Below are 27,220 nucleotides of genomic sequence, written 5' to 3' on the forward strand. Positions count from 1 at the left end.
ATGGCTCGTGGTTTAATTACGATCTCCCCAATCAAGTTTACAGCCAGATTCCATATGTAGACTTAGGCGAGAAAGAACAACGTTGGTCAGATATTATGGAGACGTTTGACTGCGTTTTGTTGAACGGCAATGTGCGTGGCGATATTCCAGCTCAGGCCACTTGGCATCGTGAATCCACGCACAGTATAATTGATTATTTCTGGGTGTCTAGTAACCTGGGGTCAAAGATTCTGACACTGCATTCACTGACAACGACTAAGAGCGATCATTCGCTGTTGAAAGTGAAATGTCTTCTGGCGGTGTCTGATACTTTGTCCCCATACCCAGCAGCAGTCGAAGTAAATATGGGTGGAAATCGATTGAGACTGAGCGTAAATGAGATCCGTGCTCTAACGGTTAATCTAAGTGATTTGACTGACGATGTGGAATACACTCCACTGCTACAGAATCATATCACCTCGATCAAAGACAGCGCTCAGCAATATAAGCTGCACACCCACCCTTTTAGTAAATTGCTGGATGCTAATAAGAAAGTTCTAAGAAAAGACGTCCGTAAAATAAAAATGCAAAAAAATGTATCACCCAAGACAATGTTGGAGAAAGTGAAGGCCAGACGAGCTATCTATAGAAACTGGTTGAAATCCCACAAAGCGATTGTAGAACAGGATTCCGCCGAGATTATGATGAAACTGATGGTTACTAAGAACACACGCGACATCTGGCGAATATTAAATAAGGGCCCCTTCAACGGTTCCAATTCTACGCAGAACACAATTTCAGGGGATACCTGGTGTAAACACTTTGGGTCAGTGTTCAATAGCGAGCTGAAGGTTCCTAAATGGAAATCAGTGGCTAGATTGGGTCCCTGGGATGTCCAGATGTCGCTGTCAGACATCATTGACGCTATTAAGGCATTAAAAAATTCTCATGCTGCTGGTCCGGATATGATAAGTAACGTCAGATTAAAAAAAAAATCCAGAGATCTGGGCACCTTTCATTGAGTGTTTGTTCCACAAAATCGCAAAATCCAAGTGCTTGCCTAAATCGTGGCTAACAGCAATTGTAATTCCAATTCATAAGAAAGGCTGTTGGGACGCACCTGAAAATTATCGTCCTATTGCCCTATTAGACACTATTGGAAAACTCTTTGGTTCCAATTTGAGATGTAAATTGGTGAGTTGGGCTAAAAAGGCGGGAATCCTTGACATCCGGCAAACTGGATTTTCAAAGGGTACAGGTGTGGAAGTCAACCTTTCGATTTTGACAGCTTTGAAATATCATGCATTACAGAGTAAAACCAAATTGCATTTAGCCTTTATAGACATGAGGCAAGCTTTTGATGGAGTCAACCGGCAGATGCTATGGGCCAAACTAATGAAATGGAAATGTCCCATGGCCCTTCTCAACCCAATAATGGCACTACATACGGAGACCTCTTTTAGAGTATGCCTTAACAAACAAGGCATATTATCTGACAGCATTCCAACGACAAGGGGTGTTAAGCAAGGCTGTCCATTGGCCGCGGATTTATTCAAACTATTTTTGGCAGATCTCCCACTATTCTTGGAGCAAGCACACTGTTTCCCTCCACGTCTAAACGGAGCTCCAGTTCGGTATATTGCGTATGCTGACGATCTTGTTCTGATTGACAGAACACAAATCGGCCTTCAACGTCTGCTAAATTGCCTGCATGAATACATAGTTGCAAATGAATTGGCCATTAACACAGACAAAACTAAAATTGTGTCGATAGGTTCATTAATGAGTAGAAGAGATCGTGCATTTAAATGGGCGGTAGGTGGTCAACAGTTAACGTCTGTTAATTCGATTCGCTATCTAGGCATCGAATTCAACAGTTCAATCGGGGAAGTCCAATGGCTAAATACGCTGAAACTGAAAGCAGTAAGACTGGCACTACAAGCGGCCCTGATTAATAAAAACTTTGGTAAATTTTCATTATCGCCGGTGATAATGTTCTACCGTCAAAAGGTTGTTCCTATTCTAACGTTTGGTGCAGAGGCGGGATGGAACATCAGTGAACAAAATTGGAATACTGTAGAGGGTCTTTTTTGGAAACGGGTTTTTAATCTCCGAAATTGTATTCCAATCATTGCAATACGCCACGAACTTTCGTTAAATTCCCTTTTCTCAAATGTGGTTTGGAAGTCCATCTCACTTTGGCGTAAGATGAGAGAAGTAGGTGGTGCGCCAGCATATAGAATATTTACCGCCCCCGACGATTCGAAAATTAGTAACTTGTTGGCACAATCGAGCTCAAGAGTGCAAGAGTGGATTGTAGCAGCCGACATTAATTACTTCGACCTGTTCTCACGCCCAAAAGTGGCAAAAAGAAAATTTGAATCCTGGGCATGGATCATAAATGTGGAAAGATACTCAAATCTTGATCTTTCCAATAAGTTAGTTAATGTTAAAAAAAAATTAAACTGTCAACAACCTTACCTCCTGCAGTGCTACAATCGCCATTATCGAGAACAATTTCTTCGTTTCCGCTTAAATACGTTGACTACGAAAGAAATTCTTTTCCAAAGAAGGCAGCCTGCTATAAACAACAATCTATGCCGTTTCTGTGAGGAATCGGTTGAATCATTGAAACACCTGATTATAAGCTGTCCAGCAATTGCTAATTTACGTTCTGTCCACCTAGGCGAATATGCCCCGCTAAATGATGATATGACCACCTGGTGGTGCCTGATATCCTCAGGCCAAAACATCAAACATGTCTGTGCGGTTGTAAATCTCATGAACGCTCTCTTGAGATGTCCCCCGTAATCAAGAGGGCCGCTAGGTTGATGCTCAAAGTGTGTAACTGTTTAACTGATAAGTCGACTGTTTAATTGACTTTGTCTGTCTGTTTGCTTGACTATTAAGTGCCTTATATGTTACGATGTTGCGTAGAAGAACTTTGTGGAAAGCATATTAAGACATAATGATGATGTTGATAACAATAATATGTATTGGAAGTTTAGACGATTTGAAACAAAAGTCTTCTTTTCTTACTTCCACCTTGGTGTTGGAGGGAGAAAGGAGAAGAAACTGTAGCTTTTCAATAAAATAAAAAAAAAAAAATTGCATGTTTAAAGTTGGAAGTCCACTCCAAAGTTCTCACTTTATTCAACATTTTCTTCAAGAATCTTTATCACTCAGCTTTACTTTTCATATCGTTTGAAAACTGCAATAGTATTGTGGAGGTTAGAGGTTCCTGTACTAATTCGGTGCTCCCCTATACAGGGTATAAGCTCATCTGTGTTCCTTCATGCGTGGGCCCAGTTAAGTGCCCCTTCTTACCCTCACCATAATTGACTCTGAGGCCAAAAACAGCCTTTTCAAGACTTGTTCCACATTTAAACTTAATAGCCATGTAAAGGATAGACATCAAGAATATCTCTATTGCCAGATCATAATCTGGATTCATGCTTTATCTGCCATTCCTTCTTTACTAGGATAGGCACAGGAGACCTGCGGCTTGGCTAGTTGATGGTTTTGTGGCCTTGAAAAGGCACTGCACTTCATTATGTCCCAGCAGGCCAAATTCCCTCTGTCAAGCGTCGGATTACATAAGGAGAGTTCCTGTGAGGAAGGGGTGCAGAAAGGTGATTTACCCTTGCTCTAACAGACCCTGCTTAGTCTGTCCTACCTGACAAAGCCTCTTTGTTGCATAAACCGTCCACCTTGTAGACCGATTCTTTCATAACAGCCTATAAAATCATTGACAGGCATGTCTGAGCATCACCACTCCAAAAGCATAGACGACTACGATACCTTTTGTAGACTTAGTCATCAATGACGAGCGCTAAAACTTCCACGTCTCCATTGATGGCCTTGTCGATGATCATCAAATCAGTCTTTCTCAACAGTCCCGTTGACTACCTCATCAGCTAACATAATGTTGACGACATCGTCTACACCCCCACACATGGCTCCTGCACTACTGAAGTCATCAGAGGTCTAAACAACCCCTATTCACGCTGCAGCATTGTGCCCCACCCACTTTGTCAGTGCCTTCAATTATTTCTTCAGAGGACATTTCAGAGCACACCATTGATACCGACTTTGGGGGCTTAGAAGGGTGTATTCCGAAGAGGAGGAGTTACCTGGACAGCCCCTCCCTTCACCAATGCGTACAGCTCCAGCACCACTTCAGATGGACCTGCCAGGCCCCTCAAAGTCACGACCTGAAGCGCATTATCTATCTGTGGACATTTTATCCACCTTCCAAACCATCGTTTCCGAGCTCCAGACAGGGGTCCCCTTTTATTTCTCCACTGGAACATAGAACTGCTATGTCATACCAGTCCTTGCCTCACCACCGTCATCAGTGCTCACCTCTACCAGAGGACCGTCAGCCTCTAGATGTCCCCTCAGACATTGATTCCCCGGCCTAGGGCTATACATCCGAATATTGCTTCTACGCATTCCTCCTGCATGCATGAGTTTGGTGATTTCGTATTTTTATTGGCCTAAGTGCTTTAAAAAGTAATCTAACCATAGCTGTACAATACAATTCACATCAAATGACAGGGAAATAAGATATAGAGTGTAGAGACAGCGGGAGAAGATTCCAGCGCTTGGTAGAGTGAAAAGGAGGGAAAATGAGAAGAAGCACAGGGAGGAGGGGATGAGGAGGGGACAATTGGAAGGGTGACTGGGAGCAGAGAGCCCGCGGCAGAGAGTAAGAGAGTAAAAAGAAACCAAAGAAGACCAATAAGGAGGGGCTGAATCATAGACACTTAAATACAAGACAAAGGAAATTAAAAAGCAGACGAGTTTCAAAAGATGGCCAACACAAAGAGAATAAGGCAACAGAGATGGAACCACAAGGGGTTAAGCTACATAGAGTGCAAACTGAAAAGTGGTAGATGGAATGAAAAGCCTTGTGCCCACTGATAGCCAGAGAAGCGTCCGCCAAGAGATTGACTTCTGGATGAGATTTCCGTTCCACCATGATTAAAGAGGTGAAGAGGTTCAACCTCGTCCCCACTAGACAAATGAAGGGAAGGGTTCCTTTACCAGTGAAGGGGGGAAAATATACAGAAGGCCGTGGTGTCCATTCCAACCCTGGATGGCATCTGGGAAGATTGGATTCCGGAAAAGGAAGGCAGGCAGCTTGATGCTTTCGGTATTTACCTCGGCCATCCACTCTAATTCAGAGGATGCAGCTTCTGCAAAATGCTGCAGCTAGGCTGGCCTTGGGAGCTCACCGTCTAACCAACTCTCAGGATCATTTCCGGAGCTGCACTGGCTGCCTGTTAGTAGTTGTGTCAAATTTAAGACTCTCTGCACCATTCACTGTGCCTATCACTGTGTTGGTGCAGAATATCTTCGAAACAAGCTGATCCCCTATGTCCCCACAAACAATTTTATTTTAGTTTTATTTTTTGCATTTTTAAAGCGCTCACACAGCCCGCGGGCATCGAGGCGCTATTACAGGAATTGTTTGTTTTTTAGTTACGTAATTGTCTTTTTTTTTTTCTTAGTTGCATATTTATAACACGCTTAAATACTCAGAAGTTTCTAAGCGCGGTCCCAGGGATCGAAGCTGTGTTGCTTCGTGTCGTTTTGCTTCCAAGGTGAACACGTTTCCACTGAGCTATCCTCCTGGCAATTTGAGGTCAGCCTCTGAGAGGCTTTTGATAGTCCCACATGTTCGTCTTGCAAGAGCAGGAGATCGAGCTTTCTCGACTTTAACACCCACCTGGTGCAGTTCCGGGAGATAAATGATCACCTAACTTTCCAGAAAGCTTTGAAAATGTATCTCTTTTTTATTTCGATGTGCTTATGAAGTTTCTCTGTTAACTCTTTTTTCGAGGGGATTGGGTCCTCCGTCGTATTCCATATTGCTGACAGCGGGGACCCAATCCCCTCGAAGAACGTTACCAGGTAAGAAAGTAACTTGTTCTTTGAGGGGATTGGGTCCTCCGACGTATTCCATATCTATTCCATATCGCTGTCAGCGATATGGAATACGTCGTCGGACCATCCCATTGAAAGAACGTTACCAGGTAAGAAAGTAACTTGTTCTTTTTCCTGGTCACTTGCTGTTCTACTAGCGCCTATATGCCTCGGCGCCTTAGTTTATCGCTTTACAAATTCGGTTACATTACATACAAGAGAATTTCCATGGCTGCAACCACGATGAAATCTGGTAACTCGCTCTCCATCCTAGCCATATATCACCAGGAACTCTGGCTCACGAACATTGCCATCCTGGAGTTTCACCCTGACAAGAAACCAGCTTTTGCGATGCTTGGAGAGGGTGAATCACTGTTGGTTGATTTTGCTGAGCTGGGATTCCACTAAATGGGCAACCACTCAGTCCTGCGATGCCACAGTTGGCAGAAGGTTACAAATGTTAGACCCATTGTACAGGCGAAGGGTATTTATATATAACCTTTGACGGAGGGACCTTTTTGGCAAAAAGGTGGATGGTACTATGCAGGCCATTATAATGAACAAAGACACAGCCCGGTTTCTTTTCAGTCCTTTCAAGCAAAGTATCACCAGACGAGCAGAAATGACCACTCATTGTACCGCTCCTGGTCGTAAAGAGGGACATCGTACACCTCGGGGCGGTGTACAAGCTCGATCACAAACTTAGTGACGCCAACAGGTGTTGCGGATCTTAACCTAAAGATCATTCAAACAAGCAGGTTTGACAGGTAACCAGTGATTACGATGCAAAAAGAGAGAATGCAGGAAGGAGTAAAAAACGAATTTCAAAAATAGAGGGTAAAAAACGTTAGGATGAAAGAATAACAAAATATAGGCAATAATGCAGTATTATATCTTTGAAATATAATGGCAAAAAAAGGGTGCAGCTTTAAAAAGAAAAGATATGATGGCTTAAGGGAGGCTTCAGGGGTCGGTGAGAGAAGGGGTTAGGAGGGTATCCCCCATTGAAAGGTACTTTTTAGGTGAAGTGTAGGAAGAATTAATGTTAGGATAGGTAAAAGAAAATTAACGACTAGAAATATTTGTAGAAAAGGAGTCTCATTAGAGTAAAAACCACTAGATGGCACTGTGAGACCATAGAAGGTAAATGTATGTAGAAAATAGGTGTGTTGAAAAATGACCCGCAATATTTTTTTCAACTTCATTAGCAGCTCGTTAACAAGTCCTCTCAGGATTTTTTCATATAACCGTTTGACTCCTGCAGTGCCGCCCATCCATTTCAGTACAGCAGTGGGAGGGCGATGGTCTTCGTTCCAGCATCATTGGAACAAAATAATGCACAAATGGGTGCTTTTGTTAGTGGATCATGGCCACACCATTTAATTCATTCAAAGGCCCCCTACAACTCTGCCCCTTGCCGGTAAATCAGTGAAAACATCTTCATGCATTCCAGCTAGAAGTGGTTTCGCTCCTGTTCAAAGGTGCTATAGAGTGAGTCCCTCGCTCCCAGTTGAATTATGGTATATACTCACATTATTTCGTGGTATGGGAAAAGTCAAATCGGTGGAGAGCTATGCTCGACCTATGATACTTCATCAAATTCCTCTGTGGTCACACTACAAAACCTTCTCCGCTAGCTGCCCAAAGAAGACTTCCCATCATCCCTGTACATGGAGGATACCTATTTCCATGTTCCCATTCACCACCAACATCGCAAATTCCTGCGATTCATTGTGGCAGCTTGCCACTTTCAAGGCGGAGCATGCAGCAGTTCCAAGATGGCAGTTTAATAAAAAACGGAAGACGGCAAGACTGAAGAGGATTGCAAGGAGGGAATTGCCCTTGACCTTTTCCCTGAAAGACTGTATCTTTCATGAGTCTTGGAGAATAGGAATGTAAAACCTGGAATCAAAGTTGAAGAATCCTGCATTGTCTGTCGGAGGTGCCCGGGGCTCTCCCATGTCGATAGTCAAGGTGGGGAGAATCGTTTGCTGCTGAGGTACTGTCCTTGGCTCCTACAACAAAGCAGCACCAGTGAAGTCAGCACAGCCGTTGAGTTGGGGAGACTGATAACTGACTGGTCTGTGTAGAAACCAAGGTTGCAAGCGGCAACATTGTATAAAGAAAATTGAAGAGAATAGGTATCCAACAGAAAGGTGACTAATGTTAAATCGAGGAATTGTGAAATCAAAGTGGTGCTGCAACGGGTCAAACCAAACCCTGTGCACTTTCGAAAGTCTTCGATAAGTAAATTGAAATTGGTCCAAGCCCGGCTGCGGGAGACCAATTGTGTTAAAAAGGGATATGAGCCTGGCTGAAGGGGAATCCAGGGTTAACCGCGAGTCACCCGAAAAAGAATATCCTACGAACATTGTGTTTAAAGGGATCTGAGCCCGGATGTGGGGGATCCAAGGTGATGAACATTGTACTTAAGGGATCTGAGCCCGGCTGTGGGGTAACTGGGGTGAATAGTGAATTGCTTGAAGTGAATGCTTGTGAAAATCTAAAGAGGAAAATAACATTGTTTATTTGGTTGAATCAGGCCCTCTGAGTGAAGAGCCTTTGAGAAGTGAGGAGCCTTGTGCACATATAGTATAGGCCCTTTTATTTTGACTGCTGATAACAGCCTTAGCCACATACAGAAGGGTACCCAAAAACACCCTATAAAAGGAGCACTACTAAATGTCAGGTCCCTTGTCGCAGATGTCATATTGACCAACGACTTTGACTTCCTTGCCATGACAGAAACCTGGCATGATGCAGCTGGCCCATCTCTAACTTTAGCTATCCCCGACAACTATTCCATCCTCAGAGTTTACAGACCCAATGCTCGAGGAGGAGGAACAGCCATCATCTTCGAATCTACCCTAGACATGAGACTAGCCACATCTTCTCCTCTGGCATCCTGTGAACTCCTCTCAGTCAAGCTCCAAACGTCTCCTAAAATTACTATCACTATCCACCTAATATATAGGCCTCCAGGTCCACCTGGATCTTTTGAAGAAGACATTACGTCGCTTATAACTGAGAATACCAAACCCATGGCGCAAAACATTATCCTGGGTCACTTAAACCTTGGCTATAATGACCCTAATGACCTATCCGCCACCTCCCTAGCAATGCACTATCAGAACAAAGTTTCATACAAATAAGTACCCAACCCACTCATGAGAAGGGCAGGATAATTGAGTGGGTAGCAGACCTCAACTGCAATATTACCCTAAAAGACTCCTCACCACTCGTGTGGACTGAAAATCACCTCCTATCCCTAGAAATCAATGTCAACAACCTAGAGCCAAAGAAGCCCTTTATTGCAGCACCTTGTCTGACCAGGAACAAATGCAACATCACAGCTGAGGCTATAATACCTTTGGTAGGCCCCATACTCAATGCACTACCTGCCACAAATGACTTGAATCTGTTCAACACTTACAATGACTCCATGACCAAAGCTATAGACCCCGTTGCCCCGCTACAACTACGCGAAGGTAAACCCAGTGCACATCTGAACTCCTGGTTCACTCCTGAACTTAAACTACTACGTACAGAAAAAAGAAGACTTGAGACATTCTGGAAAATGACTCCCTCTCCAGAAAATAAAGTTAACCTAACCAACATCACGCCACATATAAAAGTGAGATATTCCGTGCCAAAAAAGGAAACCTTCAACGTCAGAATAAACCAGCAGGATCTAGCACCAGAGAATTATGTAACATTTTAAAGGAATTAGAAAACCCTAATCCTCCTGCAGATACCTTGGTGAACTAGCATTCAAAATGCTCTCTTCTCTCTAACAAAACCACATGGCTCCAGACCAAAATAGCTGACAAACGGCTCCAACTTACCTCTGGCAACCTCACCAGTCCAATCTTGCCCTCGACCGCACACCTTAACTCGGTTTTCAAATTCAACAATGTATCCATACCTGAGGTACAACAAATCCTAGCATCACTGAAACCATCTAACTGTAAAGGTGACAGTTGCCCAGCTCAGATCACAAATGATGCAGCCAGAGATTTAGCCCCTTTTATTACCAAATTAATAAACTCTTCATTCGCCAGCAATTTAGTCCCAAGTAACCTGAAACAATCTTGGGTTCTCCCATTACTCAAGAAACCTACATTAGATCCGTCTGTACCCACTAATTATAGACCGATCACCACAGTCCCTTTCATACTGAAAATCTTAGATAGAGTTGCATACTTGTAAATTCAAGACTATCTAGAGACAAACTAGGAACTCGTCAATCTGGCTTTAGACCCCAACATGAAACAGAAACTGCCCTTGTTGACCTTAAAAGCCAGATTGACAAACTAAAAGACAAAGGCAGCGTTGCCATCCTACTTCTTTAAGACTTATCAGCAGCCTTTGATCTGGTTGACCATAAAATCTTATGCGACCACCTGTCATCGGCAGCACACATCTCCAACTCGGCCATCACGTGGATTCAATCTTTCCTCGCGAACAGAACAATGCGTATCTTCACAGCCGCGGGCGATCCGATCCCCATCACCTGCCTGTGTCCCACAAGGCTCCTGCATATCGCCCACTTTGCACAATATATTTTTACAAAGCCCCTATTCGACAAACTGCACCGTCTGGGTATCAACTACACCAATTATGCAGATGACACCCAGATACTCCTAACATTATCAGGCACCTACGACACAGATGTTTGCCAGATTAAGAAAGTCTACACAATCATTCAAGCATGGATGACCACACACGGCCTCTGCCTGATTGATGACAAGACTGAGCTGTTCCTAGTCGGCTCACACCACAACCTCCTGAAACTTAGTTCCAACTACAGTAGCATCCCCATTGATGGTAACAACATACCTATTGCCAAAGATGTAAAAACCTTTGGTTTCTACCTCAATGCCAATCTAACCAAACGTGTAAATCTGACTGTCTCAACCACTGCCTAAACTGGCAAGTTGATCAGGGCATGCAAACCTCTAATGCCTTCCAATAGTTGCCTCACATTGGCCAGAACACTTACACAGTCTAAATTGGACTACTGCAATGGCCTAGACTTAAGCGCCAACAAATCCATAATCCACAAACTACAGGTTCTGCTAAACAATGCGCTCCGAGCTGCATTAAACATCCTGTTCACTCAAGCTAAGCCATCATCCTCCTCCCGGCTTGCATATAAGTGCATATGCATGGACTTTTGTACTGCTTTATTATCTATTCAAACAGCATATGCATATCTATGGAAGATGCCAATGCTGGAGAACAGGAATTACAGGTAACGTATTCCTTCCGGTACAGCTGGCCTCCAATTCTCAGGATCAAGCAATGGCTCATTGCTTTGCTTTGATGTAGACTTGTCATAGAATGAAGGGAGGGGGCGGGGGAGTGAGAGCCAAGCCTTATGGTGCATGATAAATGCACAGGCATCCTGCTCCCGGACATCCATATGATGCATGTCTTGGCATAATGCTGGTGCCAACCATAGCACTGATGCAGATTTGAACTGCATTACATTTTTATCTACAAGAACTGAATCAGAGCTTTCCCCATCGGGAACATGGCCACACTCCTTTTCATGGAGCGTTGCCATGACGCTGCATAGCACGCGCTTGATTGGTGGCTAACGCTCCATCTTTCTTGGCCTACCGGGAGCTGGCAGGCGTGCGTCGGCCCCAGCACGAAGGCCCACACAAAGGCCCCTGTCTGGCCTTTTGACTTCTTTTCCTCCTGCTTCCACCGTGGGTGGTGGTCAAACTCCCCTTCTTGCAACATCCTTGGACTTCTGAGGCCTGCGGAGCACTAATTCTGCAGGTTAGCAATCTGGGCTGAAAACGTGCACTAAAGGTGATTATAATTCTCACAACATCCACTGGCAGATGACCGCCTGCTTTTTACTGGGCATTCATTTATTGTGCGGGAATTCACAACCCACATGTGCCGCTTCATCTACATTAACTGAATCAAAGTTTTCCCCATCTGAAGATGGCCACACTCTTTCATCGAGCGTTGCCATAACGCTGCATAGTATGCACTTAATTGGCGAACGCTCCATCTTTCTTGGCATACCAGGAGCCAGCAGTCGTGGGCCGACCCCCCCAGCACGAAGGCCCACAGAAAGGCAGCTGTCTGGCCCTGTCTGGAGCCCCCCCCATGCTCCAGGTCCTGCGACTTGTCCCCAGCCACGCTCCTCCAATAATAAACTGGCAGTGACCATGAAAAATCTGCTTAAGGACCAGTAAGCACCCCCCAGATCGCTCTGTCCTGGACTATATCCCTATATCCCTCCCCTACACCCTCTGACCTTGGCTGCTGGGTTTAATCATGCCTCCCTTCCTCTCTAGCTTGACAGCAAACTGTAATTTCTGTACCACTTGATAAACTGTAATTTCGAATGGATTGTGTCCTCCAATGTATTCCTCATCTACGACATGTAATGTCCTCAGCTGTGCTGTTTCGGAAATTTTTTTGGCAGAGGGTGTCCTTGCGTCGATGTCGTCGGGTCGATGGCCCTCGAAGGAATCCGTCGAGGGTGATGTCATCGGATGTTATAAGTAGCAGGCACGGCGCCCGTAGCCTCAGTTCTGTTTTTTCCGCAAACATGTTTGCTTCGGGAACTCGTCGCGCCTTGTTTCTTCCAATTCCTTCCTTATGGGACGCCTAATGCTCCAGAATGTCTTATTGACGAGGACAGTCAGATTGAGGGTCTGCATTAGTCCTTGCCTGATGCCAGTGGCCTCAACACATCTCCTGAGATGGAGTTTGGTAAACCTGAGCTGATGAGCATGCTGAATCTTTTTTATAGGAGACTGATGTTGAGTACCTGGGTTGGTCCGGGCCTCAGCTTGAGTATGATCAAGATGACCTTACTGACATCTTGGATCAGGTTGGGTCCACTAACCCTCTGTTGCCATTTCATTTGGCTTTACAAAAAAGGGTGGCTGCTACTTGGACTTCCCCGGAGTCTGTACCGGCAGTTAACAAGTCTTTGTCAAAGAAATACCACCCATCCAGTAGCGACCCCGGCTACCTGTCCACACACCCCACTCCCGAGAGTTTGGTGGTTCAGGTGGCTATGGCCACCTCGAAGCAGGCAGTGTACCCTACCGTCCCTCCGGATAGGGACGATAAACACACAGATGGATGGGCACGAAAGGTATTTTCAGCTGGGCGTATGGCCCTGGAATCGGCCACCTCCAACTGTGCCATAGCAACATTTTCCCACACTCTGTGCAATTGTATTTCGCTTGCGGCTGAGCATATTCCTGAAGGGGAGGAAAGGGAGGGTTTTCTAGCTATTGTGAAGGATGGCAAGGATGCCCTGTGTGAATACCTTCAATCTGGGTTGGACACTGGGATAATGTCGCCAGGTCCATGGCTACGAGCACCGTGATGCACAGATTTGCGTGCTTGCGGAAGTCCGATTTTGCACCTGATGTGCAGGCCTGTCTTCTCAACGTGCCCTTTGATGGGTCACATCTTTTTGGCAGCAGGTCTGACGAGAGCCTTGAGAAGTTGCAGACCTCCAAGTCAGCTGCCAAATCTTTGGGCACAGCTGTCAGACAACCTCTGCCTTTCGTCCTAGGGGACAACAATGGAGGGGTGGTTCCTTTCGCTATCACTCCTCATTTGGAAAGGCGAGGGGGGGTGCCCAGTCAAAGGGGCCTACGTAGAGGCACTTGTGGTGGACAAGTTAGAGGTGTCAAAGCCGCTCAGGCATCTGCGTCTTTGCCATCAGGCACTGCCGCTCCTAAGCAGCTCTGAGGCCATGACTCATTGTTCTCCGGTGGGCGGCAGGCTGTCGCAGCATCTCAGAGTGGCGAACCATTACTTCAGATGCGTGAGCTCTGGATACAATCACCCACGGTTACTGCCTCCCTTTTCTCCAATGGCCTCAAGACAATCCACTGGGGAAACACTCTTTGAAGGTTCCGGATCCGCTCCTGTTGCAGGAGATTTTAGCCCTGCTGGAGAAAGGCGCAATAGAACCAGTGTCTGTGGCGGAGTGGAACAAGGGTTGGTATTACCCTTATTTTTTGATACCCAAGAAGGACGGAGGACCGAGACCCATCTTGGACTTATGATACTTGAACAAGTTCCACAGGAAGGACAAGTTCAAGATGGTCACTCTTTCTCATATCCTCCAGGCCCTCCAACTTCAGGATTGGTTGTTGTCATTGGACCTGCAGGATGCTTATTTTCATGTGCCTATCCATCTCAAGCACAGAATAAACCCCAGGTTCGCAGTTGGTGGATCCCACTATCCGTTTCGGGACCTGCCTTTCGGGCTCACCTCTGCCCGAGGGTCTTCACCAAACTCATGGTGGTGTTGGCGGCAGCACATCTCAGGAGAGGGGGGGATTCACGGTTACCCCTACCTGGACTATTGGCTGATCAGGGTGCGTTCTCCAGAACAAGCCTTGGATCATCTCAGTCACCTGCCACTCCCTTCACAAGCTGGGCTTCTCCCTCAACTTCAAGAAGTCACATTTGACACCATCCCAACAGCTCCAGTACATAGGGGCCGTTTTGAACACTTCCTTGGGGATGTGCTTGCCACCCCAAGGTGAGGGCTCATCACATTCTTTAGATGGTCACAAAATTTCAACAAGCCCAGAGTCTTCCGGCTTTCGAATTCTTAAGGTTGCTCGGCCTATTGGCATTCTGTATTTCTCTGGTGCCCGAGGCCCGCTTGAGAATGAGATCCCTTCAGTGGGCTCTAAGGATTCAGTGGTCCCAGTTCTCGGACAGGATGTCGGATCACCTTCATGTTCCATTCTCTGTCTCACAGGAGCTTCTGTGGTGGGCCAACGAGAAACCTCTCATGAAAGGGGATCCTTTTTGGCAGCCATGGGCGGATGTCACGGTAGTGACGGACGCTTCCTTGACAGGGTGGGGAGCTCATGCCGACTATCTATCCATCAGTGGTCATTGGTCTCCATCGGAGTCCAGACTTCACATCAATCTTTTGGAGCTGAGCGCCATCAGGCTACCGCTGAAGGCTTTCCTGCCGTCTGTGTCGGGGAAGAATGTCCTGATCATGAGGGACAACACGGTGGTGATGCATTACAAGACAGGTGGTGTAGGGTCCCTACCTCTGTGCAGGGAGGCAATGCAGTTCTGGTTCTGGGCAATAAGCAAGGGTATGTCCCTTTTGGTGATTCATCTGGCCGGCACGGAGAACATGACAGCAGATGCTCTGAGCAGGCATGTGTGGGAGCTAGCTCAGGAAGTCCTTCGGGAGATCTTCACCCTTTGGGGAACCCCGAAGGTGGACCTGTTCGCAACCGGTGCCAACCGGAAGTGCGAAAGGTACTGCTCAAGGAAATTTCCTCCGAGAGGAGCTCTAGGAGATGTGTTTGTCGTGGAGTGGCTCTTCCCGCTACTGTACGCGTTTCCTCCGATCCCCATCACCCCTCAAGTTCTCAGGAGGTTGCGACGGTTCAGGACCCACATGAGCCTCATTGCTCCGGATTGGGCCAGCAGAGTGTGGTACCCGGACCCTCTAGGCATGTCCATCTGTCCTCCAATGAGTCTTCCCCAATGAGAGGATCTTCTCCTGCGAGAGGAAGGTCTGGTTCTCCATCCAGAGGTCAAGACTCTCAACCTTCACGTATGGTCTCTGAGAGGTTGTGATATAGGGATTGGGATCTCCCGGATGACGTGATGGAGGTGTTGCTTTAGACTAGGCGGTCCGCAACAAAGTCCCTGTACTGTTGGTGTAAGTTTCGCAACTGGAGCAGAAGAAAGAATGTGGATCCTTTTTAGGGTTTGATTCTGGAGATTCTCTCCTTCTTGGTTTCTTTAGCCCACAGGGGTCTTCAAGTGGGCACCATTAAAGGTTATTTGCTAGCACCCTCTTTTAAGCACTCATCAGAACAATGTTCTTATTTTAAAATTCCACTGATCACTCAGTTTTTGAAAGGGCTCACAAATGTGTTTCCGCCATCACCGCTTGTATTGTTCTAAGATTTCTGATGGGTGCTCTGTTTGAAACCTTGTACTCTTGCCCTTTAAGGTTGTTGACACTTAAAACTGTTTTCTTAGTTGCAGTTACATCTACTAGAAGAGTGAGCGAGTTGCAGGCACTTTCTTCTAAGCCACCCTTTACTTTGTTCCACAAGGACAGAGTTATATTGAGAGTATGTCCGTTCTTTCTACCTAAGGTTGTGTCAGAATTTCATTTGAGTCAGACGCTGATACTCCCCGCTATCTATCCTCCTCCTCATCCTAGTAAGGAAGAAGAACGGCTCCATAGGTTGGATCCTAGAAGAGCCTGGAGCTTTTATCTCTCCAGGATGGCCAAAATCAAAAATCAGAGTAAACTTCCAGCTCTTTGTGGGGTATTCTGGACACCGTTTAGGACAGCTGTTTCTAAACAGACCTTGTCTAGGTGGATTATCCTCACTATTTCAGAATGCTACTGGTTAGCTGGTAAGGACCCTCCTGAAGGTTTGCGGGCTAATTCCACCAGGGGCATTGCTACTTCGACAGCCCTCCAGAAGGGGGTGCCGGTGAAAAATATCTGTGACGCTGCAACGTGGTCTTCTATACACACGTTTGATAAGCATTACTCCCTGGATACTTCCCATGCTCAGGATGTTGCCTTTGGTAAGGCAGTACTTTACTTAGCCATTTAATTGGATATGTCTACATTCTTTTCCCTCCGCCAATCATCATTACTGCTTTGGAAGTCTGTCATAGATGAGGAATCCATTGAAGGACACAATCCATTTGAAGAACAAGTTACTTACCAAACTGGTAACGTTCGTTCGACTGGATGTTCCTCCAACGTATTCCTCATCGCCCTCCCAGCCTGCCCTTCTAAAGAATTTCCCATGCCTTTACAGCTTATGTCCTGCAAGGATAAGCGCAGTAAATGCTGTTTTCTGGGCATGTGTGCCACACGTTGTGAGGGGTGAAAAACATGAACTGAGGCTACGGGCGCCGTGCATGCTACCTACAACATCCGATGATGTCTCCCTCAACGGAGGCCTTTGAGGGACATCGACCCGACACAAGGACACTCTCTGCCGAAAGACATTCCGAAGCAGCACAGCTGTGGACATTACATGTCCTAGATGAGGAATACGTTGGAGGAACATCCAGTCGAAAGAACGTGACATTACATGTCCTAGATGAGGAATACGTTGGAGGAACATCCAGTCGAAAGAACGTGACCAGTTTGGTAAGTAACTTGTTCTTCTGCACCACTTGATATGTGTATCTGCAGTGCTTCAAACTCGCACATTGATAGTTTTCTGCTGCTTTTTAGTGCCTTGCTCAAAATTCGAATTTAGGCGTGCTTTTAAAATCGGTACATTGATTGTCTTCCTTTGCACACCTTCTTCTGTGCCTGCACGGCTGCTAGGCTACTTGGTGAGTTCCTGTGCATTGTGCAGCTCCCCTGTGTGTCTCTCGCTCTCTCCTCTGCTACACCCATGGCACTCTCTATCTCCCCTATCTATTCCAACTGCTACCCTATTACCCATCCTTCCTCTCTCATGAAGTCTGGCAGAACGAAAGCTGAAGAAAGTGCTCATGGACTCCGACCCAGGCCATCCTATTGCTGACACCTACCTCAATGCTATTTCCAGGCAGACTATTACTGACATCTTCTTTTCTGCCCCCTCACCTGACCTAAGGACACCCATCAGGTCTCCATTCTTTCCCCTTTCTCCCCCTCGCCTATTAATGGTGGCACTAGGTGGGACGTACTCCTGCCATACTTCGCATCCTCTAGGTGAAACTTTAATGTCTATCACATTGGCACTATCATTGCCCAAGGTTCTCAACCTACTGTTCTCCTTCTCGACCAGCACATGCCCTCTCTCATAAACTTCCTCCCTTCTCCTGCCGCTCCTTCCTCCTTTCCTCTTACCTCTCCCCCACCACCCATGGAAGTACCATGCCCCGCTAAGCCCTGTCGGAAAACCTTCAAAGGTGGTAACCTGCTTCACTTAGCTACTCTGAATGCTTGCTCTGCTGTCAAACACTCCTCTTACATGTGTCTCCTTCTTGAAGACTTTGATCTAGATGTCCTCACTCTTACCAAGTTGTCGTTCAATGCCAGCTCTGTCACTGCTCTTGACACACTCCTTCCTGAGGGCTACAAAATCTTCTCCAAACCCAGACCCAACTGGCCCATAGGTGGAGTGGCCCAGTTTCCCACAGTGGATCTCAGCTTCCATCATACCTACTCAGTCCTACTTCTCTTTTTAATGCCTCATCTGTTGGCTTGGGGTCTTGAGTACTTTCTCACCCTCGCCACTACTTTACAGGCCCCCTGGCCCTATCTCTCGCCTCCTTTCTGAATGGGCCGACCTTGCCTCCTCCCTCTCAACCTCTTCTTCCAAACACCTCCTCCTTGGGGACTTCAATATCCACCACGACTCCCTCGAATCATCCACCTAACAGTTTTGTGCCCTCTGTGACACCCTCTCTCTCACCATCCTTCCAGCCCCACACGCTCAGCTGGACACACTCTGGATGCCCTGATCTCTGGTGACATCCCTATCTCCTGGTCTAACCACTCTCTCCTCTCCTCTAGCCTGGGGACTCTTGGCCCTCTATCAAGCCCCTCCCCCAGCACTGGCATCCTCCTTTGCCATAGTCCGACAGACGAAGTGAGTGTCAGTAACTGCTTTTTCTTCCACCTTCATCCCCCTTCCCACCCCCACCTCTGATTCTCCCACTGACTCTGTCCTTACTAACCTGCACCTCTCCATCTCTAACACCCTTGACATCTGCCCCTGTCATGAGGATCTGCCTAAAACCTGCCTCCAAGAATAACGGCTGGTATGACTCTGATCTCACATCTCTGAAACGCAAGTGCAGAGTTGCTGAACATAAGTGGCAGACCTTGGGTTTATCCTCTGACAAACTGGCCTGCTGCCTGCGCCAAAGGCAATATTGTTTCTCTATCTGCTCCAAGAAGCGGGCCCACATCCAAGCCTGCATCCCTGAAGCCACTAATAACACGGCTCAGATTTTTAAACTCTTCAAGGAACTTGCCATTCAAGCTGCAGTCTACACCTCTGTCCTTCCTTCCCAGGCTCTCTGCACTGCTTCAGCCTCATATTTTACATCAACAACTCGGGACATCGTGTCCTGGGTCTCCTCCAGCCCCAACTTCACTCCTGCACCTGCTTCCCTGCCTCCCCGCCTTCTACCCCCTGCACTCTCCTCCATTCTGCCCATAGCACCGCACAAGATCTCTAAAGTTGTCAGCTCTATGAAGGTATCCTCCAAACAGGTGCTCCCCTACTCTTCTAGAACCATTAAGGACAACATCTCCTCTCTCACCGACTTCTCCAGCCCCTCCTTCACCACTGGCTCTTTCCCTCTATCCCTCAAGCACTCCCTTGTGCACCCTCTCTTAAAAATGTAATCTGCTCACCCCTCCTGCCTGCTAACTATCACCTTATCTCCACTACCCACTTCTAGGGTAAACTCTTGGAGAAGCTTGTCCTCCCCCCAACTGATCCTTTACACTGAACTTGTTGGTTACCTTGACGACCATCAATCTAGATTCAGGGCATCCAGAGGCACGGAAACTGATCTACTGAACACCTGTGAAGTCATGCTTGCAAACCCCGACTCTCCTGCTGTTCTTATTGTCCTTGACCTCTCCCCTGCCTTTGACGGGCAACCATTCTAGCCTCATAAATCGACTGTGATACCCTCAGCATCACTGACCTGGCACTGATTGGCTGACCTCTTTCCTCACTCATCGCCCTTCCCAGCTGCAACTGGGCACTTTCTCGTCTACCGCCATGGCTCTTCAACATCGTTCTCAACCCTCTAGCTCACCTGATCTCCTCCTTCTCTCCTCATTTCCAGTGTAATGCTCATGACACGCAGCTTTCCTTCAATCTTCCCTCTACTACCTCCTCTTCCTTCTCTCTCATCCCCGATTGTCTGCAATTCAGGCATGGTGTGCAGCTAATGATCTCTGTCTTAATGCCAGTAAGACAGCAATGCTTCTCATTGGGACACCTGCACTCTTCCTGTGAGGCCAAAAACCTCAGGCAGGATTATCTTCAACACAGCGCTCTCAGTCACCGCTCGCATCATGGACCTTACCAAGAAAGCCCACTTCCAGCTTCACTTCCTCGGAGGCACTCTCCCTTTCCTCAGCTTCCCCCAGAACTTCAATGTCTCCAGAGCTTTGGTCCTCTCTAGGCTGGACTATTGAAACAGTCTTTCTCAGTCTCCCTCTTTCCTCCCTACGTCCTCTCCAGCTAATCCAGAATAGGGCTGCAAGACTTATCCTTGACTTCAAGCCCAGGGACTGTATCTCTCCAGTCCTAAAATCTCTCCACTAGCTCCTGGTGGCTGCAAGGATCAAATTACAGACCCTCTGTATCATCCACAACGCTTTCTGGGGCCTGGGAACACGCTATCTCCAACTTTCCATCTCTAAATACTCCCCTGCAAGAGTCCTCTGCTCCTCTAACTCTAACCCTATGATTGTCAAACGATTCTCCAAGCAGAGAGTGGGGGCAGGTCTCTCTCCTCTGCTGGTGGCTCCCTTTGGAACAGCCTCCGTGCCCCTCTCAGACTTGAGCCGGACCTCCTTAAATTCTGGAAACTGCTCAAAACTCTGTTTTTCTGTACCTCTTTCCTTCCCTGATAATCTCCCCACTGCCTCTGTAACTGGTGGCCTGGTTCTCATGAATCTCACAGGATTCCAGGCTCTTCTACCCAGTCCATAGCAGCACCCTGCACTCCCCCACACTGCACTGCCCCTACGGGCCCCTGCTTGGCGGCTCTAAATCGCACCCTTGGTGAGTCGCCTGCACTAGCAGTTAGGATGAGGCCTCCTCCATGGCTCCCTCGGCACTTCCCTCCCAGGGCCCCCCCACCAGCACTTGTCCATTCCTTGCCCTCCCTCCCATCCCTATATCCTGCACGTTTCTTCACTGCACTTGCACGTTCGAATACCATAAGGCCTAGAAGGACCACAATTGTATACTGTTCTGCCAATGTTTTTCGCTCCCCTGTTCCCTTCCCATTTAGCCTTGTGGCACATTGAAACGCAGTTCTGTTGTACAAGCGCCTAACACATGCTCAATAAAATAAACCAACCACCATCCGCTGCATTTAAACCTGGCCTAAGCCTAAACATGTGGTCTATAAAAAGGTGGAAAATTCCTGAAGCCTAATGTGTGTTGCATCGAAAAAGGAGCTGCAGTACATCAATAGAAAGGTTGTCACTAGATTGCTGAAAGGGAAACAACATGCGAAATGATAGATCTCCCGACCTAGTTGGTGGAACCAGCGAGTGCGAGAAGGAGCACTCTGGATCACAGAGCTCATTCAGGCATCTATCAAATCTGCAGAGAGTGAAGGAATTAGGCGCTTCTGCCATTAAAGACTTGATGGTCCATGAACGGGGAGCCCAATGCAAAGCATGGTGGTGTGGGGGTGATCTTGTCCCGATGACAGAGGCCACAGAGACTTCACCAGTGACTGAAGCAGTTTTGTTAATCTCTTCGTCCGCAGGTTCATTAAACATGTATCTTCATGTTGTGGCTCCTCCAGAAGTATGGCACTGGGTTTTGCATTTACAAAAGAGATCCCACTGGGTGTATAAAGAAGTCCCTCTCTTGGAGAAGCAAAATGAAGATGTGTTCCAGGTAAGAAGAGTGATGGAAGTGTAGATCCTGGTTCTAGGTATTGCCAGTTTTGTAGGGAAGTGAGGATGAATTGCTAATCCATAATTTCAAAGCGACTTTGTTTTACCTTAGATCAGGGGTGTCCAACTCCAAGCCTGGAGAGTTGGAAACATGTCGGATTTTCAGGAAACCCCTCATTAATTTTCGTAAAATGAATTTGCATGCAATGATTCTAAATATATGCACATTTTTCTCAGAGTATTGATGGATATCCTGAACACCTGCTAGGTTTCCGGCACTGGAGGCCTGGAGATGGACAGCCCTGTCATAGATCATCCTTTTCAATTATATCACGGATTATGTGAATGGTTTCTTTTCCATTTATTCTAAGCAAATCCCTTCTCTGGCACAGTATTGGAAAACAAGACTCTCACATTGAAGATGGGCCCACCAACTCAGTGAATAGCCAGAGATGTTCATGCTGCAAGCTACGTTCGTGCTCAGACTTGGCCTTTGCTAGAATTTGAAATACCCTAGCAGAGAGAGTTTACCGAGTGCCCAGACAGACCCCATTCTCTCTTGTGACCCACATCAGTTCATGAGGGGCATACACACAGCCATCATTAGCAACCATCTTATGCGCAGTGTTCCTGCTCATCTAGAATGGAGGGCATCCACAGTGGGCCCTCAATTTATTGCCAGCCTTACAGGGGCCCAGCCACTCATATCCCCAATGAAACAGAAGGTGAGATCCCCAGAGAGGGAGGGAGGACTTCTAGGCAAAATGTTGACAAATAGTGGTCTGAGTTCTTGGAGGGGTTGTCAAGCTCTGCCTTCAATGTGATTACAACAGTCTCCACTGATTTTATCTCTGAATATTCACTGGTAAGAAATCACTAAACACTAATAAAATTGGTTTGTGGAAGGTGATATAGATTTAACAGGGTTGGCAGTGGGGATGGGAGTTTAAAGAGGGGGGTGCTACCTTTCTAGGTGCTGCTTAAAGGTTTGTTCTAGAGGCAGTAAAAAAGACCCCCATTTGCTTGGCTGCGCACCCTACCTATGAAGTCCTTCCATGTGGTTGTCTTCTGCATGAAGCCAGTTACTGTGTAATTTAACAGAAACCTTTTGAGGGGTTCATTGATATACTGAGGAACACAGGACACCTTTCCCCTTTTCTTGTTGATTGATGCACTACTCTTGAAAGTAGTGCGTCTGCAGTCTTCGATCTTCCCCCCCGAATTGTCTTTACTTTCTCTTCTGTGCGATCTGCAGTATACTGCACTGACAGGGTGCGATAGGAGGGACTGTGCTGGGGTTTCTGCATTCCTTACCAAAAGGATTGATTTTCTGTAACAGCCGTACTCCCGTGGAGTCTCAATCCATGAGCCGTCCATTTACAGGTTCATATTTCTTTCTTTTGTTTTTTTTAGGTTTCTAGACAAAATTCTATTCTTTGCCTCTTTAGCTACCTAGCTCACGTTCAGGTCCATGCTGACTTATTGACTGTGGTGGCAGGCAATCCCCATTCTTCAGTGCCCACAGCCTGCATTAATGCCATCTGAGCGAAGAATTCAAGGGCAATTAAGCTGCTGGTAACGTCGACAACCACAGTCAATCAGGCACCGCGTGAGGGTGTCATGTCAGGCTTGAGATACATGTTTGCACACCAAATGCATTGCAATCAGACATGAAAGGCAGCACCCAATATTTTGAATGTTAAACCTTTACAAAGACGACCACCAAGAGAAAAGGTGGTGGGCACTGGAGGAGTGAAGAATCCTTTTCATTTTAAATGCAGATCAGGATTCACCAGAGGAGAGAGCGCACCCAGCACCAACCCTGATACAGGGTGTCAAGGGTGGTGGGGGGGAGGGGTGGGGATTTGCACTCATCCAAATCATGCATGGTAGTGTCTGGAATGCACAATGAGCGGCACAGGGGAGAGGCAGGAAAGCAGCCGGAGACATTGTTGGATACATGTGGGCCTTCTGATTCTGGAGATTCTGATGAATATCAGCAGCCATGTACCCCACATTTCAAGGATCCCAATTATCTCAGGTGCACCTAACTTTCTGCTCTGTGCTAAAACCTCCTCAGACAATTTTGACAGGATTGAGTAAGTTAATGACGTAGAATGTTTTGGAGGTGACTCTTGTTGGGGAGTAAAAAGGGACAGTCCTCCTTAAAACCAGGGACTACCTTAAGGAGGAGAGGAAGGACTTGGGCACTGGGATGAGGGAGGAAGAGGAGGGGCCACCAGGGCCTAAAAACAGAAGTGGAGAGGGGATCAAAGAGAAGAGTCGCATATATATTGGCGCATCGTGATTTTTATGCATGGAATGAAACGTGAGCCAATGATGGGAGTGCTGTTCATTCCTGTGTAAGACCAGACCAAACAACTGGTGACGAAGGGGAAACTGCCTTGCGTGCACAGGAACAGAGCGAGGGGCTGCTCCGCCCCGCAATGACTGCTGATCCCGGCCACAGAAAGGAGAAAAGGGCAATCGGCTCATGCATAGGCGGACAGTGTGCAGTAATGATTGCTGATCCTGGCTGCAAAACAAAGAATGAGGAAAGGGCAATCCGCCCATGTGAAGGAGGGCAGTCCGCTATGTACTGACTGCCGATCCTGGACACAGCAAAGAGGAAAGGGCAATCCACTCATGTGACGGTGGGCAGTCCACCCTGTGATGCCTGCCAATCACAGCCTTACAAAAGTGGACAGGGCTATCGGGATATGTGAATGTGGGTGGTCCGCCCGGTAAAAACTGCTGATCCAGCCACAGATATAGGAAGAAAGGGAAACCCGCTCTTAGGTAGAAGGGCAATCCTGCTGTAAGAACAGCTGATCCCAGACAAGACAGGGAAGGAAGGGCAATCTGCCCATAGAGGAGAGGGTGGTCCGCCCAGTGAAGTTTGCCGACCCCAGAAAGGGCAACCAGCCTGGAGGAAAAAGAGCTGCCCGCCCAGTTGAGTGAGCCGTTCCGGCCGCACCCAAGAAGATAGGGCAATCTGTCCTCCATGAGACTTGAGCCTATTAAGGGCACTGAAGTAAAGGGTCTCTGCCCTCTGAATATAAGGACACAGCAGTCCAACACAAAAGACGCTGTAACAAGGGATGACGGGCAATCTGCCCAGTGGAGCAAAAGAGGATAAACGCTCACAGCAACTAAAGAGAACGAGCCAGCCACTCCCGCCAGTTCCTGGCGCCCACAGGCAAAGGATGAAGCCCAAGATACAGAGAGACCGGACTCCATCCATTGGAGTAATGGAGGGGGCATTGCCAAGGGGCAACCCGAGACACCGTGAAGACAAAAGGGGGGGGCAGTAGCTGGCAAAGTGAGATCGCAAGGCAGAGGATACTGCTGCCATCCATTAGGTGACAAGATGATGGCCCGCCAGAAAAGGGAATGCAAGCAGGACGTCATGACGGCGAACGAGGAAGAGGTCCAAGCCCTAAAGAGAAAATACTCTGCGGTAATGAAAGTAATTCAACAAACCGAGAAGAGGGTGGTACACTTAAAGAATGTCAACAGAAGAGATGTAGAGCAAACCGAGAGGAGCATGGGGAAGAGAGATGGCAAGATGAGATTACAAGAGGACCTGCTAATTGCACAAAGAACAAGGAAGGCTACAAGGGCCAGAAAGCGGGAAATAAAAAAGATGAGCATACAGAAGATGGAGGACACAGTAAGGACAGGAAGAAAGAGAGTGAACGGGAAATCACGCAAGTGGACAAACTGAAGGATGAGTGGAAGACCACAAGGAAATGAAGGGTAAGGAAGAACGATGTACCGAAAGGGAAAGGGAACACCAGGAAAGGGGAGACATTGGCAAGGAGACGTCGTCGGGAGGAGATAACGGACAGTGACAAGATTCCCAAGGGGCACAGTGAGTGGGCACATGTGTTTAGAATGTTGACCGAAGAGACCCTGAAGGAGGAGGTTTTTCCAGAAAGGGACCCTGAGGGGGCACGCAGTCTTTAAGACAGAATGCAAGATCGAGAACAGCTGACGAGATCAAGACACCCACCAGAAAGAAGAGGAGACAGATCCCACGTGAAAAGGGACAGTCCTCCTTAAAACAAGAGCCTACCTTGAGGAGAGGAAGGACATGGGCACGGGGATGAGGGAAGAAGTGGAGGGGACACCAGGGCCCGGGAACAGAAGTGGAGAGGGGATTAAAGAGAAGAGTCGCACATACCTTGGCTCCTGGGGATTTCTATGCATGGGAAATAACAAAAACGTGAGCGAATGACAGAGTGCTGTTCATTCCTGTGTAAGACAAGACAAAACTACTATGATAATTCAGCCCGAGGCCCTTCTTGATTCTCTGGGCTCGTCTACTTTTGATTGTTTGGAAAGTTAATCACTTTCCGAAAGCTGAAAATTGCCACCCCCAGTATAATGACCAGGCATTTGTTTACATCGACATGCCATGGAGAAATGCTCATAGTTCATGATCTTAGAAAGCAGTGGGAGTGGCAAGTGAATTGATCCTTACTACAAATAGCATGTTAAGCAGTTATGATGTAGTCTGCTAGGTGTGTGTATCTATTGCATGAAGCGCGGGCAGTGGATAGAGCAGGTTATATTTCAGGTGGTGCGTCTGCATGATATTCACGTGTTACAGTTTGTGTCTCTGCCACTCTTATTAATCCTGTTCCTTTGACTCATGAATGCTTTGACCCAGTGGCAATGTTCCATGGCGGATGCCGTATATTCTCAGGTGAATATGGGCCCATTGGGCATCCCTTTGCAGTCAACTTCTAGGTGCACAATGGCCAGTAGAGACCTGAGAAACCAGGAACCTCTCAAGCACGCTGCCCCTGCCCCCGCTCCATTTTGAATGGAGAGGCTGTTGCCTTCTTTTCCTCGCTACCTAAGGCATTGCTATAAGACAATTTTTCCCACACATTGCAACCACTTGTGTACACACAAATACATAGTCTTACGAATTGACTTGGGCAACTTTCCATCTTTGGGGGCGGGCCAGGGCTACCCTCGATTCCCCTCCACACATTCAACACCTATCCCCAATTATCCCTGCAATTGAGGCAGCTGTTGAGATTGCTTGGTGTTGCGATGTTCCAGGCTGGGTCTTGTGGGCCCCCCTCTGTTGACTGATGGTCTTTGCCTTGTGGTTTTGCAGGTGAAGCTGGAGAGTGCGGCAGGCTTGGCTCCGGGTAGCTGGATCGACATTGATGACCTTCTTCTTTGGCGGTGCTAGCATTTGGAATCTCTGAACCGCTTGGAATATGAATCAAAGTCTGGTTTCTAAAGTATTCAATAAATATTTCCAAACTGTTTTGCATTTTTGTCAATCGCGGGTACAAGGGAACCTTTAAATGGGTGTTTGGGGGATCTGGGGGAGTTTAGCAGGATTGGTGTGAGGCTTCCTACCTGCATCTATGAGAGTAGTCAATGGTGCAGGGCAAAATGAGATGTGCAACAAAAAAAGAAACCATTTTTATCAGAAAATGAACGTAAGAACCCAGCACATTTTGCGTTTATAGTTAAATGGATGATGTGATCCGGATAAACCAGAGTAAATGTTTGTATTCTAAATACCAAATGACCACATATAGTGTAAAAAACGCGAGGCCAGATTAACAGGGAAAGCAAAATCTCAGTGGTTTGTTGACTAGGACTAAATGTGTGATTGAGGTGGGGGCATACATTCTAGCTCCATGAAACACATGAGGGGCTGGG

General features: G+C 47.1%; 1 protein-coding gene across 2 annotated transcripts in view; it reads left to right on the forward strand.

Moving 5' to 3' along the window:
* Positions 1 to 26,817, forward strand: part of ASTL (astacin like metalloendopeptidase) — a 952,269-nt gene extending 925,452 nt beyond the window's left edge. For both annotated transcript variants that reach the window (XM_069619099.1, XM_069619100.1), the window contains 2 exons: positions 21,394 to 21,527; positions 26,661 to 26,817. In XM_069619099.1, the coding sequence (XP_069475200.1) occupies positions 21,394 to 21,527; positions 26,661 to 26,738 (212 nt within the window). In that variant the 3' untranslated portion in view covers positions 26,739 to 26,817. The remainder of the gene's footprint in view (positions 1 to 21,393; positions 21,528 to 26,660) is intronic.
* Positions 26,818 to 27,220: the final 403 nt, after the last annotated feature.

The sequence above is a fragment of the Ambystoma mexicanum genome, chromosome 10 (genome assembly GCF_040938575.1).
Source record: "Ambystoma mexicanum isolate Mex_15411 chromosome 10, UKY_AmexF1_1, whole genome shotgun sequence".
Taxonomy (NCBI): Eukaryota; Metazoa; Chordata; class Amphibia; order Caudata; family Ambystomatidae; genus Ambystoma; species Ambystoma mexicanum.